An 18,550-nucleotide genomic window follows, 5' to 3' on the forward strand; every position below is an offset into this window, starting at 1 on the left:
GTTTTGGTTGTAAGAGCTAACGTAACGTTATGCATTTGCGTGTGAGCTTTTATGAACGAATTTAACTTAAATTTAATACATACTTCTGATTGTTGGCGTGAATCTGAAGTGTTTATTGTAAACGTATTTCTTGCATTATTTTCTGGAGGCGCTCGTTTCTTGAAAATCCCGCATTTATTTTATTTTATTTGAAATTACAAGCGCGAAGACGGAAACGTGGGTTCTTTACGTTACGCTCGCTTCGCCTCTTCTTTGTTAAACCTTAACCGGATTTGTCATGTTTACTACTTTGACATATTAACCTAGTTAGGATCTTCAAACACGAGAACCTGTCGGATAATAATTTTGTTTTAATGTTTATAGGTGCTCTCAGAAATCTGTTGCTAATTAAATATGACTAAAGTTCACTTTCGAGAAATATTAAAACATCGGTGTTCTAGAAAAAGCAGTGTTTATTCTACATAGCGCGGGGTCGCCCCCTCATGGGCACCACCATGTTGACATCACATGACCAGCCCATTTCATGCGATGTCACGCAATTGACCGTGTTACTGATAATATTAGCTTTATTAAAGGCGCAGTATGTAAGATTTTTGGTTTAACATATCCAAAAAACACCAGGGCAGGGTTTTGTTGAGTTATGTGTTTACATTATCCCAAATATTTCCAAGAATGTAAATCCAGAAAAATAAGCAATTTTAACCAGGACACTGGCAGTCTGTGTCACCTATCAATGACATCATACCCAAGTTACCCTCGATTTCTGGTTTTATTTTTGTAGAAACCATGGAAATACCAAAGACACTTTAATATATTATGTGTTTTATTGGACTGGTGAAAAACTGTTTGAATGCATTCATCAACAGAAAATGAATCATTGTTATATAGCTCAACACAGTCTTATTGTTTAAATCTGGTTTTCTCGATTTACCATGGGTACCATGTTTTACCATGCCTAATATCAATTTAACTTACTGCAGTGTGAACAAGTGTCTTATATCAGCCGCCGAGCGAACACTCACAGTTGCATTATAAAATTTTTTAACACACTCAAATGTATCGAATTTGATAAAACCGCTGTGTTCCCCCACATACGCATGAGCTGAAGCACGCGTCCTTGGCATAATAAAAGCTCAATGAAATCCAGGGGTCATCAAGCCACTTCGTTTTGAATAAGCCACCTCTAGTGGCGGAAAATTACATATTGTGCCTTTAATAATATATTTTTCATGCATTATCAGCTTGTGCTTACAGTGAATAAATATCTCTTGCTGAGACAAATGAAAATAAACAGCTTTTGTGTAAAGCTGCAGCAGTTAGTAAACAGATATCATTTATCACCACTGGTAGTATTGGGTTGAATAAAAGCCAGCTTAACTTAAAAACCTTGAGTATGATTGTCATGCGAGACTGCTGCCAATTAGTATCATTAGTAAAATTAAATGCCATACTTAAGCCTCTTCTGTCATGTCAGTATACTTCCTTTGGTATTGCAAAGGCTATTAAATGTAATTATGATGCAACATAGCAGTAAAACACTCTAATGCTAATGTTGAGTTATGGTATTTGTAAGGCGGTAATTCATGAGCAGAACCTTCTACATGTACTCATGAAGAGATAGTCTCTTATCTGTTGAGGCCTAAAGGCATATCCCTAATTCCGTTGACACAGATGGTCCGCTGAGGAGGAGGGGACAATGAGGAGGCTTGCTCTTACATAAGCTTGAATAGAGTAGGTCCTTCCCGATAATGGTCCCCTCTCAGTTGAGGTCAATGAGTTTATTAAGGTGAAGCGCACCAGAGCATATAAATTCATGTTCTAGAAGTGATGATAAAAACCGATTCCCGTTTGTGTTAATTCACATCTCGTCATCATCTGGCATGTATTTATTTTTAATTTAGCTGGTGTATTGAGACTAAAATGATGAAAATCAATATGGCATCACAACTGATCCAATTACTTTTTTTGATGTACATTCCTGGTCTAAATTTGAATGGTTCAACAGTGCATGTTGTTCCAAGGTGTTTCCCTCCAAAAACTAATCTTGTTGGGACTATTGGACTGAGGCTTCAGTTGTGTTTCAGCTATTTTCCTCATTAATTCCCCTGAAATGTGATGCTTAAAATGAGCCCTTTTGTAAGAGGGGGTGGGTATATCCATTTAATATACTGTTTCAAACATAAAGAGGTAGATTACAGAATTGCAGCGGGTTGCAAACTGTTATATGGCTGTTTTTTTTGTTTTGTTTTTTGTTGTTTTTTAAGTGTTAGACATTAAATGGTTAGACTAAATGGCTTGTCTTTCCTGCAGGTTATTATTAAAGGTTAATGAATAGTTGGGTTAGGAATGGCTGAAGAAACTTGGATTGAATTTTGGAGAAGGAATATCGTCCAGAGATTGAGGTTGGGTTTCAGCATATGTAGGCCTCCACAATTTCAGGCTCAAAATGAGGCCTTGAGGCTCTGGACCTTGTTGTAAGAACCTTTTTAGTTAGATAAGGAAACTTGTAGTAATAATGTCCTCACACAATTCAAGCCCAACTAATTAAATAACCTTTTTCAGTCATAAATATGCAGATTACAGAAGTGCAATGGCTTGTTTTCTGGGCGATGTGTGTCTCCAGGAGGTTATTAATGAATAGTTAGGTTAAAGACAGGGGAAAAAATGGGTAACTCTATGTATAATGCATTTTAAAGGTCTTTAAGATGTATGTTATAATGTACTAGAGCTGCAACTAATGATTATTCTTCCGATTAGTCGACTAATCTAACGATTCTTTTTCCGATTAGTCGACCAATCTAACGATTATTTTGATTACAATAAATAATTAATCTAATGTTCTTTTTTGTAATTAGCTCATGAATCCTTTGGATAACTTTAAAAAAAAATATATATATATAAGTACAACTTCTAATGTAATATTTCAACCTTTAATATTTTTCAACCAATGTGGTTGAAGCTTTTACAGTATAAAATAATAGAGGCAAAGAAAATAATTTTACTATGGTAAATATGAGTTTATGATAGCGTTTATAATTAAACCACAGTAGCCATAAATTTACAGTTGTCTGAGACGTCATGAAATGTTCTTTAGCATCACAAACCATGAAATGTAGTCAGGGTTCTGCTATGGTTTAACATGGTTTCCAGAGATCTGGAGCTGATTCGGGGTAGCTCGGTGGTTTGTGACTGTTGTCTCGCGGCGCGCTGTCTTTTAAGGGGCCGTTCACATATCACGTCTTTTGCGCGCTCAAGTTCATTATTTACAATGTAGGAGCGCGTTAAGCGCGCTCATAATGGAAGCGACACGCTCGTTTTTTCCAGGCGTGTCCGCTCCGCATCAAGTTAAAAACATCTCAATTTTTCAGAATGTCGCAAGCGCAAGAATATCAGACCTGAACCAGGAAGTTGGTCTCCAGATCACACGGAAACCAGTTAAACCGTAACACCGGAGAGAACGCCGAGATGTTTACCTTTGAAGTGCTCGCGCATCGCAGTTGTGCTGCCGTGGTACGCCATATCGGTTTTGCAAAGGGAACAAAGGGACATTTTATTTGTCCTCTGTTTAAAGTATTCCCATACTTTTGATAACAGTGGTCTCAGTTTTTGTGATAGAATGCAGCTTTCTCCATTCCCCCGTAAGCCATTACGCGAGATGTAAACAAACAGTGTGACGCGTCGACGCATTTCACATACGTCAACGTATTTTTATAGTCGACGTAATCGATGACGTTGACGCGTCGTTGCAGCACTAGAATGTACTATATCTTTTGACAGATAATTGTAACCAAAGTTAAATGCATGCATAGTATCTGCAATATCTTGTTGTATCTGAAATTGGTTGGTTGTCATGTTTTTAACTCATACTTTCTAAAGGTGTAGGCAAGGAATAGATTAGTATTATAACTGTGGTTGCACTGTAGTTATTTATGTGACCATGTGATGGTGTATTACATTTGATATTATATTTTGGGGCTTTCGACAGGGGGTCGAAATATATATATATATATAATATATATAATATATATATATATAAATATATATATATAAAGGCTTTAAGTAAAGTGTTTCCAAAATCTTCAAATCCATTCATTTTCAAAATATTAATATTAGCAGTCTTCTTAATGTCTTGTTTGTCCTTCGTAGCCAGGCTGTAGGTGGCCTGGAGTGAAGGTCTGGAGGTGCAGGCTGCATGGCTGCGATGGCGCCCGCTCTGACTGACGCCCCAGCCGAAGCCCGCCACATCCGCTTCAAACTCGCCTCTCCCTCATCCACCCTGTCCCCCGGCAGCACCGAGAACAACAGCAACGCCAGCAACATCCTCATCTCCGACTCGGTCTCGGACTCTGCCGGGGCTCACAGCAACGGCAAGTGTCACGTCGACGTCGACGACGGACAGAGCTTCGCCCATTACCACAACGTCAAGTGTCAGGAGCAGGACCCCCTGTCGAAAGCCCCATCTCTGGGCAAACTGGCACCTTACTTGTGCTCGGATGTCACATCATTGCCCTCGTCCATCAAAGTCAAGGAGTCGCTGAAGCTTCAAGGTGTCCTCAAGCAGTCAGTGCTAAAGAGCCACGGCCTGCTGAGCGGCTCCATATTCCCCAGCGCCGCTGCAGGCAGCGACTTCCTGCTGCGCAAGCGCCACGCCCTGGAGCTGACTGGAGGTCAACTGAAGAGCCTTGTCAACGGTGGCGGAGCTGGAAGTACCATGGTGCCTGTGAACGGACTCTCCAAGAAAGTGGCCGTCCCTAGTGCCGCGGTGGCTGAGAAAGGCAGTGTGGCCACAGTGAATGGAGACAGCAACCAGCCTTCCACCAATGGGGAAGCGTTGTTATCCGTGTCCTCAAAGTCCGTCGGTACCTTTACAGCCAGTGGACAGAACGGCGACGTGAAGCCACAACAGAATTTGACACCCAGCATTCAAGGTGTGTCATCACATAGGGAGCTCACTGCTTTGTCTGAGGTTAAAGCAGAACCGGAGAGTCCCGTTGGTGGAATGGTTGTCGACACAAACAGTAACAATATTGTTGGCCTTGAAAACTGTCCCTCATCCCGTAGCTCTTCCCCAGTTCATGACGACTCAAATCTACCAACACCCAACCTGGAGGCTCTGCTCAGGGATCGGGTTCAACAGAGCCAACACAGGCAAACGGACATCGAAAGCCGCCTGCTGCGTCTTCGCAAGCGGCTGCAGGTGGTGCAGGCCAAGCAGGTGGAAAGGCATTTCAAACAGCAACTTTCTGGTTTCCTGGACCGCACTCTGACCCCGACGTCTAGCCGTAGGGCGGAGCCAGGAGCGTGGAGAGGGTCTCGCGCTTCTGTGGACACGCACGCACATAATTTGAATCGTTTTTTGAAGGGTGGCAGGGTGGCCTCGGAACTGGAGCGACTGCATCTCAGCGGCAGCACACATTTACTCGCCACGGAGACCCAGTTTGACTCAGATGCCACTGAGAGCAGTTCAGGAGGAGAGAGCGACGTGGAAGAGGAGGAGCTCGCCAGGGTGGATGTGGACCAGTGTCATGTTAAACTGTAAGTCAAACATTTGTTTTCAGAAAGAAAGTCAGCATGAAATGGAGATTTGTTATTGTGAATTATTAATTTGTGCATCTGCCTCCAGTCAGTCTCACCCCCACACGTCAAAATCCAATCAACAACCACGCCCTATATATTTTCTCTTTTCTCAGATAATACATTGAACTCAGATGTATCTCACAATACGGAAGAAAAGATCTGCTGCTACTTCCTATTAAAAGTTCGGTCACATTTTAGATTAGGGTCCAAATCTCACTATTAATTCTGACTATTGCCTCAATAAACTCCTAATTACTGCTTATTAATAGCTAGTAAGATAGATGTTAAGTGTAGGTATTGGATAGGATTAAGGGATGTAGATTAGAATATAGTCATGTAGAATAAGTAGGGGTGTCACAATGCAAAAATGCAATATGTATCGTGGATATTGACAATCTGTATTGTGTATAGTTCACCTCAAATAAAAATGACTGTGTGAGAAGAAGTTCAAGTTTATTAGAGTTTTAGTGTCAGTACACTAAGCTACTTTATGCAGCTCTGGAAAATATTAACAGACAACTTAACACTGAGAAATCAATCTTAAGTGGTCTCTTTTTTTTCTTCCAGAGCTTTATAATGTTAAATATAATAATGTGTAAATGCAATGGGGAGTATTTGTGGGTCCTGATAATGGCAAATGTTTTATATTATCATCAGCATGTGGCCTACATTATTTTAATTGTATCTAGTCAGTGACAGAGTGCAAGCATAAAAGTCTAAGCCTATTAACTTCCACGCACAATGCAATACCAAATGTAGCATTTTAATAAACAGTAAACTTTTGTGATAATCTTTTACCATAGAGTATCACAGTAATATCACATGATGAGTTCAGTATTGCGATGTGTATCGAATTGTGACATGAGGGTATTTTTACACCCCTAAGAATAAGGCATTAATATGTGCTTAATAGGTGCTAATAAACAGCCAATACCCTAGATATATAAGTAACTAGTTAATAGTAAGAGTTGGACTCTAAACTAAAGGGTTACTAAAAGATCTACTAAAAGTAAGCTCCCAGTGAGCCGCATTTTTGCAAACTTCGTACAAGTAATTTTAAAACTGATTTTCTGTAGATTTACTTTTTTATGTATTTAATGAATTGGATTTGTTACTATTAGTCACTATTCTTTCTGGAATTTCCTTTGGAACGAGGCTGTTAGTTGTCCCAAGTGACGTACTATGTACTGTGTACTCTAGTGCATGAATTGTATAAGGCTATTTTGGCTCCTGCGCTACATAAGAACAGCTGCGATGGTTGAGTGCACAAAGTTCCACAGTTATTTTTTTGGTTAATTAAGTGCAACATCTGGCAATTTTTTTTTGGGGGGGGGGGGGGGGGGGGGGTGGTATGTGAATTAGTCACACTGTTTACATACAAAATGGCATGGAACAGTGCATGAATGTGACGCAGCTTTTAATTTAGTCTCATCAAACCATTGCTATCATGAAGCTGGCACGTTACATGTGCTGTTCACAGGAGTCCCAAAGGAGTGTGGGGGGCATGTTTGTGACTCTAGGCCTGTGTGTTCATCCTGAACCTTGTAGAGAGTCACTGTTAATTTCCACTCCGACTTTGTTTGTACAGTGAGATCATAGATCTTGTTGTCATAACCGAGTCTAGTCTGAAGTCATTTCGGCTGTCCTCCTCAGCTGTGGACTTACTTGAAAACTTAAGCGAGGTTAAATTTCCTGCTTGGCCCCTGAGGGAGAGTCTGATTCATTGTAGGTGAAAATAGCGAGGGTGAAACAGAGAACCCTGATGTTTTGGTTAATATTAAAATCAAAGTAAACCCCAGGTGATAAATACAAAAACTGTTTTTCTAGCCGTTTCACTTTCATGTGTAATTTTTGTTCCTATATCCTGTGTTCTTACGCATACAGAGCACAGAACAACAGTGTAAGCATTGTTTGCTCTGCCTAACAGAAACACACACATTTCTTACACATTTCTGACCAATATGTGTATTTAGATATTCTGGTGCTCAAATCCTGTTGCTTTGCGGATCAGCCCATTGAGCATTTAGATTCATTTTGACCATATTTTATCTGATTTAATATTTAGGGAGATAACATAGGATGAGGATAGAAAGCGATGGTAGGTTTTTAGGTTGATTTATTAATGGGAGCTGTTTTAAAAGGAGCCGTTTAGCAACTTGCTGAGCTAGCTTTGCACCTTTGACCTAAATAATCAGGCATCCGTGAATGCAGATTTTGGATGTCAAATTCGAGCTCACTGAAACATGTCCCAGTTTGACTAAACGGCACGATCACATATGCCTGAATCTGTTTCTGGTGTGTGTTTGCTGGCTGATCCTGGTCTAAATAAGTGTGTGTGTTCATGGTTGTTGATTTTCAGTGCCGTTTCATCATTTGCAAGCAACGTTCTCTGACTAATCTTTCTGGGCACACGCTTATGACATCACGGTGTGACGGTTGGGAAATTGGAGCATGAGGAACTGCTGCTTGTTGACCTCTGACTGCAGTTAAATCAAGATGAATTTAAACTTTGTGCATCCAAGGACATTGATCCCAAACACCCACACTTATTATTGGAAGCTTTTAATGGAACACAGCTGCTATGCAAATGGACGATTTCATTTTACTGCAATTAAAGACCACTTTAATCCACTGAGAGCTGGAGTGACTGCTGTTTAGTGCTCTGTAGAGATTTTCTTTTTTCCCCAAAATGCTTCATTTATTGAAGAAAAAAAAAGTATGTTTTGAGATTGTTTATTGGCTGATGATGATGATAGTGTGGGTGAATCTCACAAAGACATGCTCAGGTCATGTTTCACTTTAAATTCAAAAAGAAAGAAATAAAATTTTTGCATATTTTGCATAAACTTTTTTTGCATTAAGTTAAATCATTATGTTTTAAAGGGATAGTTCCCCCCAAAATGAAAATGGTCATCATTTAATCCACCCATGTCATTCCAAACCTGTAGAGATGTCATAAGTAGGGATGGGTATTGTTAAGTATTTAACTGTATTACTACTCTTACCGATACTGCTTATCGATCCGGTACTTTAACTGTATTCTTATCGGTACTTTTTGAGATTTTTATATATATATATATATATATATATATATATATATATATATATATATATATATATATATATACACACACACACACACACACACACACACACACACACACACACACACACACACACACACACACACACACACACACACACACACACACACACACACACACACACACAAATACACAAATACACAGTGCTTTCATTTCAGGAAGAATTCTAGTAATCAAATGTAAAATAACACTGCATAGTTTATCATAAATAGCCTAAATTAATACTTATTAAAGCTGAAGTTATTCATTCAAGAGCTGTGAGTGATTTTCTCTTTGCATTTGGTTGTTTAATTCGCAGTAATTCGTCAGCATGTTTATTTACACCGCTGCCTCTTTAAGACAGATGTGCAGATCTATAGGTGACTGGTAATAGGAAGATGCACTACATTTTCTCCCAACTATCCATAATAACTACGTCCATTTTAGACACAAACTGTGTTGTGTTTAAGAGACTCCAAGTCGGTCATTTTGAGATAGATGTTTGTGTACATTTGATCGTTTAGACGCGAGTGTGAAACCGAAAGTGTAATTTGCTCGTCTCGTTGCCGGCTGTTTCAGAGCGCGCGCGCCAACTTGGGAACAATCTCTTGCACACATTTTTGTGCTTTCAATCGCTCTTTTTATTATTAAACACGTTCCACAATTTACCAACAGTGGCTAGACTGTATTTTACAACGATCACTGATCGTGCTGATTCTGTCATTACGTTTGAGTTTTATGGAGAAATGACAGCGTAGGCTACTGCTGCAAAGGGAATTAAGTTGCGCTAGACATAAATATTATTATTATTAAAATCTTTGGAAGCCAAAATCTAAAATAAAATCAGACTATTACAGATCTAAAGTGTAACCAGGCTATGCTTGAATGTTTAGTTCTCTCTTATGCTTCTCTCTCTCTCTCACTCACTCACTCACTCACTCACTCACTCACTCACTGACAGCAAAACCGATAACGTCCGAGCTTATCGATACAACGGTCTTTCAAATTTCACCCCCGGGGCCCATTTAATACCGGTTTTCGGTACCCATCCCTAGTCATAAGTAGTACTTCAGTACTGAAATTTAAAAAATGTGACTCTACCAGCATTTCCCGTATTACCGAGGATGTTCGGTACCCGCAGTCACTTCCAAATTTATTGAAGCGCAGGGCTCCAGAATAAATAGCCGTATTATATATATATATATATATATATATATATATATATATATATATATATATATATATATATATATATACATATACATACATACATACATACATACTAGTGTCTGAGAATATTAAACTGCAAAATACTATTAAAATATTAATCCTTCATGTTCTGCGTCTGTGTGAATCAGTGGTGCAGATCTGTAGTTTCATTTGCAGCTCATGTACGCAAGATTGACACTCGCTGTCATTTGCTAGCCTCTGCCGTGTCACCATATGATTACATGAACGCATAAACCGTCACTTCATGAGCATTTACTGTTTCATTTGAGAACTGTCATATGAACACAAACTCAAAATCCTTCACGGTTTAACTTGAAGAAAATATATTAGGCTACTGTTGTACAGTAGATTTAGCTACGTTTCTATGTAATAATAATACTAAAAAATCTTACTACTAATAATAATAATTATGCCTAGACATAAGCACTGTTGTCCTAGGTTGCTTATTTTTCACTTGATCTTTTTTTATGAACAATTTTTACTTTTAAACAGTATGTAGCCTTTACATGTTTACTTATGATTATCATCGTAAATATTAAACTAATTGAATTGAATATATTTTTTCCCAAATTGTTATATTTTACTGTATTGTGGTACAGAGAATTGTAAAATAATGTTATTGGTACCAACTACTGGAATTTTGGTATTGTGACATCCCCACCCGTAAGACCTTCATTCATCTTCAGAACACAAATTCAGATATTTGTGATGAAGCCTGAGCGCTCTCGGACCTGTTTAATTAACACTGTCTTCTGTGGAACATAAACTCCATACAATGGAAGTCAGTGTTCACCAAAATGGTTTGATTTATCAAGACTCTTTTATGCAGAAGAAAGGTTTGGAACAACAGTTTGTAGCAGAAATACAGTAATGCGTTTTCATTTATGATGACACGAAATTCAGTGGTTGTGAAATATAACCCTACATATTCTTGTCATGAGTTTCACACATAAATGTGAGAAAGAGACAAGCTAATCAGGAAGTGCCTTTTTTGATCTGTTAAAGACGAGTATTCGTGTATTTGTTTGCGTTTGGGAAATGCGATCCAGATCGAGTCCTTCATGTTTAAACTGTGCCTGTCATGTTCACTGGTGTTGTGTTTTACATTTATAAAAATAGTTTAGTCTTTCATAATATCCCCAAATCTGCTGTTTTATGAAGCCACTGAAGCTGATATATTTTAGGTATGATGTTTGGAAATGTAAACCTTCATAAACACTTGTCATGTTGTCAGGCCTTTTTATGATTTTCCTTTTTTTCCGTCCTGCTGTCGTCTCTCTTTCATGTCAGTATCTCTCTCATTGTTGAGTCTTTCTTCTCCATTGTCTCTCATGTTCTCCTCCCATTCCCTCTGTCTGAGCCGAGCCCACTCGTGTTACGTAACCTTTTCCTCTCTCACTTTCTCAGACGCTCTTTTTTTTTCCACTTGCATTCCTCCACCCCTTTTCACCATTTCCCACCCATAATTCCTCTGCATTTCTCTGCCAGACCTAACCACCTCAAATTCTTTTCTTTTTATCCCCTCTTTCGTTTACGCCATCCATCTGTTTCCTTTTTGCTCTCATCCTTGTGCATGTTTTTGCATCATGTCTCAAGAAATACATCTGTGCTTCAATTCTTTTAGGTTTTTATATTTCCCCCTCATTCTACAAGCCTATGCTTACAGCTAGAATGGCTGCACGATTAAATCTAATTGCAGTCTAATTGATCTGAATTAGGGATGTGACAGTAAAGCAATTTTCCCACCAGTTAATCGATGTGTGGCAATACCGGTATCACTAAATAACAACTTATTATAGTATATATAGTTATGGGCCGATTTCTAAACAAAGCTTTCTTAAAGCATCGGCGCTTAATGAATCAGCATAACGATTCATGATTCGGATCGCGTGTCAAACCGCCAAACTGCTGAAATCACGTGACTTTGGCGATCCGAACCATGAATCGATACACTGATTTATAACCATTCAAAGCTTTGTTTTTAAAATCGGCCATCACTATATAAGTTGTTATTTTGGAGGGGGGTTTTGTGCACAAAAACTATTCTCGTTGCTTCGTAAGATTATTGCGGAGCCACTGTAGTGAGATGGGCTTTATAACGACGTCTTTAGTGCCTTTATGGGTCTTGAGAGAGGAAATGACATTGGTGTCAATGAAGGCCTTTCTGAACCATCAGATTTCTACAGAAATATCTTTATTTGTGTTCTGAAGATGAACGGAGGTCTTACGGGTGTTGAATGGCATGAGGATGAGTAATTAATGACAGAATTTTTATTTTTGGGGGAACTAACCCTTGAACATGTAATATGTATAACGTCATCATTTTCACAGATTGGCAGTTTTATTGTTTACATAACTTGTGCCCCTATTTTTGAGAATTTTCTGAAAACGACATACCCAAATAAAAATGTCTGCAGCTCTTAAACCCTATGGTGTATATTCATAAATCTGGTCTTTTTTTAAATTAGACACTTGAAATATTGTTACCCAAGAGTCATAATAACTCAAAATTGTATAGGAACAAAGTAAAACAAGGGGAAATATGCATGTAAGTGACTCACGTTTTAATTCCCTTAGGGCAAAATTTATGAGATTTCAATGTTGAGGCCCTGAAAATAACCTAAATATAAAACTGAACGTCTGATCATGTTTTGATTCAAATTTGAGGATGATGCCTTTAGAAATGTAGCTTCTATAAGCTTTAATGTCAAAAAAGACTAGGCGTCCTGTCAAAAAGGCCATTTATTTCAAAACATCTGTAATTGTAAAGAGTAGTTTTTTATTCAAATAAATCTGCAATAAACTTCTAATTATAATGCATTTACAGCCCCTGAAAAACTAAAGCAACTATATACAGAATTTACAAAGTGTAAAAAACTCATTTAATTGATAAAAACAGTCCCAGAATCTACGCGCTGGGATTAGGTGTGTGCGCAAAAACTGGCAGGGCACGCTGGTGCCATGAAGACGAGATATATTCAGTCCATGCTTACATACACTGCGCAAAATAATGTCTTTTGATTGGTTACTATGTCCATCAATCAAAACATTGCTGGCTAGGCATTGATTGCGTTTATCCAACGAAAACCATGGGTGCTTTGACTGACAGCTTTCGGAGCCAGTAAATCGCTTCTTATATTATATATATATGATGACCAATCAGAGAGCCAGTGATTGAAGCAGAGACACCTGGGATTGTTTAATATGAGAGGAACAGTCCAACATACAGGGTAGATCGTCAGAATAATGATTAGAATCCATATTTCATTGAAAATGGACATGATTGTTTACTCTAACTCAAAAAGCTCATGCAAACAAAGGAGTATTTTTAGGTTTTTTCCCCATTTTTTGCTGTTTTGGATTAAAAAGGAGATGCATTTTGAAGAGTGGACTCTTGCACGGACATGTGAGGTTGCTTCGTGGATTTGTCCAATCTGATCGGCACAATAGGAGATTAAAGATGGGTACCTTGTTTAAAATACTAATGTTTAAATCATTTGTGCTTCAACATTTAATTTAACCCTTTCCTCTCAGGTGTATTTATTGCAAAAATGAGTTCAGAACATGAATCTTGAGTGTTTTAGCTTTCAATTGATACATAGTTTTATGATAGTTGATTGAATAGTTTGTATAAAACAAAAGTAAATAAAAGTAGAGACACGCCCACTTGCGTGAACAAGTCAAGACTTGCGTTAACAGGTAACAAAAAAACACTGTGGTCATGTAAATGAGCAGCCAGAGCGCATGGTTTTACTTAATTAGTTGAACATTGTGTCGTGTTTACAGCCCCGAAGACTTCACTTGTTTTATTACTGGATGAATCAGCGTTTTTGAACGAATCTTGTGAATGATTCAATGACAAATAATTATTATTTGTTTTACATTAACTTGTCGCCACCTACTGGTGGACCGGTGTAATTGATAAAATTTGGAGCGTCAAGTTAGTTTCAAAAGGTGATCGCTACTGAAGACATCAGTGTTTATATCTGAACTATAAACCTTTATCCCAGTAACTCTGTGATGATATGAATGATTGTAAGACAGAAATGACATTGTGTGGTTAATGATACCCCTCCCTCTGGGTCATCAGCTGTGTGAACACAAATTGTACTGTTCCGCTATGATTTTTAAAAGGTTTAATAGACATCGCTGAATCATTGACATTTAGGAATAAGTTCGCCTGGGTGTTTGAATCGAGATTGTGATCTTTTAACGATTAATCGTGCAGCTCTAACACATTCACTAGCATTCATGTCAAAACTGAAGTATTCTTTGTGCTTTAGATTTCTTCATAAAATCACATTTCACGGTGCATTGTCAAGTCTCCCATGCAGAGTCATTTATTCAGGTTTTATTTCAGTTAGCATACTGCATTAAAAGGCAACTGCCTATGCAGGCGGTGGACAGCAAAAAAAGCTCATTAGAATCACTAGTCAAATAGTTGTATCGTAGAAATGCATCCCTCCCTGTTCTAACTGCTTTCATTCTGGCTTTAACCTTTAATACACCGTAACCCTGGATCTGTATGGGTGAAAAATAACAGGCAGTCCTCCATGTAAAACAGTTTTTATAAGCCAACTTGCATTTATCTGTGTGTTGTTCATCCAGTCTCTCAGTCTGAAACCCAAGAACAAAGGCAGCAGAACATTCATGCTAAATGACTTTGTCTTTGTACTCCCTCCATCAGCTCAATGTGATTTATGAAACACAATTACGAGATGATTCACTTCACAGCAGGCACAGTGAGGGAGGACGACTCCTTTTGTTGTCCTCCCCGTCGTCCAAAACACACACGTGCACGAATGGAAGAGTAGACTGACGAATGACAACAATCAAGCAATTGTTATATAGTGAATCACAGTTAAAGGGACAATCACACTACACGGACCGTTAAAGAACGCAACACACACATCTCGCGGTCATCCTGTAGAATTCAACCAATCAGATGATTACTTTCAGAAAAAGTGTGCCATATGCATCAGACGTTCAGCCAACGGTCCGTGGGCTAAGACTACTTCCTGACAAATAGACCCCATTTCACATTTCCGGGTTTCACAGAAGCATAATTCGTCATAGTTGGGGAAATTTCTATAGCGGGGAATGAGAGACTAACATTAAATATATTTTTGTGTTCCCATTTGCTGAAAAATCAAAACAAAATCTACACAGTGTTTTCACGACTTTCAAAAGAAGAAAAAAAATGGAGAGGGACTGATAACGGTAATCGGAAGAGAGAAAAACATAACTTTTACTGTCTCTCCCATAGATGCTGTATTAAAAACACCCTTACGGCGGCATAATCTAGTTTCTTGTAATTTATTGCAAAGGTATAATACTAAGTAAAAGAAAATATAAAAAAGTGGCACGATTTACAATATTGACGACCATTAAAACTTCCATTTATATGCATCACAAATGCAAGCTTTCATATTTCACTGCGTTCCAAAGTTCGGTGAAATCTGACCTGCAAGCATTACAAAAATTACGCCGCAGAGCGTGACACCACGACTGTTGCTGTGTCCCAAGACATTTTGCATGCTCAAAGTTTAGTCTGACACCCCTATACTGGGCTGCTGATTAAATTGGTCATTTTAAATGGATCCGAAATCACCTTGGGTTTTGAAATTCTACTACATAGAAAGGATAATGTACAGTCAGTCAATCAAATAATCTTAGGGTGCGTTCACACTTGTAGTTCGGTTCGTTTGGTTAGTTTGGTCCGGACCAAAAAACAAAAACAAACATAATAGTCCTGGTCCGCTTAGCGTTCACACGGGCATTTTTAACAGCGAACCTAAAGTTACCGAACCAAAGGCACAGGGAGACGCTCACAACCTGATTGGTCGGCTTATATGACGTAGGAGCTCGCTTACCGAACATTCAAAACAATGCTGTGTGCGGATTACACGCGCGGGCATTATTTTTTACCAGAGAACTCATGAAGAGCTCATGAAATGTTCACAACATTCAAAACAACGCTGTGTGCTGGATTAAACGCGATCATTTTATGCGTGTAACACATATGGCATTATTTTTTACCAGAGAACTCATGAAGAGCTCATGAAATGTTCAAAACAACGCTGTGTGCTGGATTAAACGCGGTCATTTTATGCGTGTACATGTGGCATTATTTTTACCCGCTGAGAACTCATGAAGAGCTCATAAAATGTTCAAAACATTCAAAACAGCAGCAGGATATCCTGTTGTGCAGAGACGGCCGTTCTGTCGTCTGTACCTGCTAATAATGGGCAACACAGGAACTTTGATGAGAAGAGCCAGGTATGCTTTTTGTGTGTTTTTTCTAGCATTTTCGAAACATGCTCGTCAGACCAAATATTGATGAGGCTCTTCCTCGTTGCTCTACGTTTGCCCTCTAACGTTAAAGTTACTCATTTTGGATAACGTACACCGATCTTTCCGCGTCGTCAAATCAGCTGCATTATGCGTCGCATCTTGTGACATTATACGTCCGGTTTTTGGTCCGTTTACATGTCTTTGGTCCGTGTTGCGTTCATATATCAATCGAACCGCACCAGAGTTCGTTTGGAAGCCGACCGAGACCCATCTTTTTAGCGGTCTCGGTCCGCTTGTTTGGTGCGCACCAGAGTTCGGGTGGCAGCGTTCACATATGTTCAAATGAACCGCACTAACCGAGCAACCGCACCAGGGTTCGTTTTAATCGAACCAAACATGACAAGTGTGAACGCACCCTTAGTTAATAGAGTAGATGTACACAAAAAAGGTAGACATTTGGAGAGAGAAAAAAATCTGTGTTGATTTGAATTTAAATTGATGTGTTTTGTGAGGAGAGACAACAGCATGATACTGAAGACTTGCCGCAACTCAATCAATCATACAGTCATTGTACAAAAACATTTGACCTCAGGTCAGAACTGAGTAATATTTTCAATTATCCTATATGTGCTGGTGGTTCAACAGTGCACATGTATATTTCCACTCCATTTATCTTTCTTACGGCGAGTTGCCGGGTTCCACGTGGGCAAATATAATATATATAATATAGTATAATAATGTTTATTTTTAGCCCCTTCAAGAACCCAAGCTCTATCACAATGGAGTACAAGAGTATAATCAATTACAATCAGATAGATAGTCAGCCTGTTCATTAGAGCAAATAAACAAGCAGATGTACAACAAATCACTAAATAGACAACAACAACAAAGAAGTTATAGAATCAAAGAGAACATTAATACAATAAGTACTCATGTAGCATAATATGAAGAAATCTGAAGGTGAGAGAAAGATAATTATGTACTGAACAAAGAGAATAGATTATAGAGAATGGTTTTAAGTTGGCACTTAAAAATCTGGAGAGTATGTATGTTACGAATATTCAGGGGCAGCTTATTCCATAATTTAGGCCCAATAACACTAAAAGCCCTTCCTCTCACATTAGAGCGTTTAAACTTGGGTACGACAAACATATTTTCATTGCTGGATGTGTGGGTCCGGGGCAGGAACATATGGTTGGACTAACTCGGCAAGGTATTGTGGTCCAGGGCCAGTATGGCCGTATGAGGCGGTGCTCTGTGCATACTGAGGCATGACAGTGGGAATGTGCTGAGAGGGACGTTTACCATGAGATAGTGGTGTGCTTTTGTGTAGGAGTGTACCGATCGCACTACAGGAGTGTCATGAAACCCTGATAGACCAGCATGGGCAGCCAATGTCATGTCTGTAGTCACAATACTGTCCCATCACACAAATATACACCTTGCTGAGGAATGCTCTCTTTCAAATGTTGACTAAAATCTAGCACTACACAGATTTTGGTCAAATGAAAAGCTTGTCCTCCCCCTAAGCTATTAAACCTTCCAACTAGCAATGGAAAATCATGTATTGTAATCGTATATAAACGGGTAGACGCACAAAAAAGAGTAGAGCAGTGGGGACAATAGACATTTTGGATTATTTTCTGTTGTGGTTACACTCACATGACTCAGCAGTGGTGTGTCTTCATGAAATATGATCATTTTTATGCTGTTTTATTAACCTGTGCAAGTTTATTCCGTTTAAGCGTAATACGATAAATTCAAGATAAATTGATCTGTCAGGTGTTTTTTCTCACAATTGTTCTTTTTTTCCTGCTTTTTGTGCTTTTCTTTGAGTATTTCACAGTTTATGTCAAAATGTGTTTTTTGTCGAGTATTCATGTAAACAAATTTGTAAACATTTGGGATAAAATCAGATGAGTACAGGTATATTGGATCTGTGCGTTAGGTCTCAAAGTGACAGAAGCCTCATATTTATGTTACTCTCTTTTTTTAATGTGAATCAAACAACAATAACAAAAAAATAGAAAATCACTCACTGCTCTTGCCTAAATAACTTTTGCAACCATTTTCCATTTGATCATTCAATATCTGTAGTATTTAATATGCATTATCACTAGATTATTACTAATGTTAGGTAGACCTCTCTTTATTTCATTTGTATCTTTGTTCTAATTTATTTTTTTGTCCTTTTACTTGTAATTAGATTCTGTGTTCGATTATATTATTGACTGTTTACTTGTCTTTGGTAAACTTTTTGCTTACATTAATTAGTCTAGTTTTGTGTGGAATGTGTAATTGTGACATTTTAATATCATCTGAAATATTGCCGTCTTAACCTTATTTCTGGTAAAAAGTAACTGCTT

The 18,550-nt window shown here is 38.4% G+C and overlaps 1 protein-coding gene across 1 annotated transcript in view; it reads left to right on the top strand.

Moving 5' to 3' along the window:
* The window catches only part of kansl1a (KAT8 regulatory NSL complex subunit 1a), a 30,186-nt gene that overhangs the window by 1,036 nt on the left and 10,600 nt on the right, over positions 1–18,550 (top strand). The window contains exon 2 of the mRNA XM_067429083.1: positions 4,147–5,535. Within this exon, the coding sequence (XP_067285184.1) occupies positions 4,193–5,535 (1,343 nt within the window). The 5' untranslated portion in view covers positions 4,147–4,192. The remainder of the gene's footprint in view (positions 1–4,146; positions 5,536–18,550) is intronic.

The sequence above is a fragment of the Pseudorasbora parva genome, chromosome 21 (assembly GCF_024679245.1).
Source record: "Pseudorasbora parva isolate DD20220531a chromosome 21, ASM2467924v1, whole genome shotgun sequence".
NCBI lineage: Eukaryota > Metazoa > Chordata > Actinopteri > Cypriniformes > Gobionidae > Pseudorasbora > Pseudorasbora parva.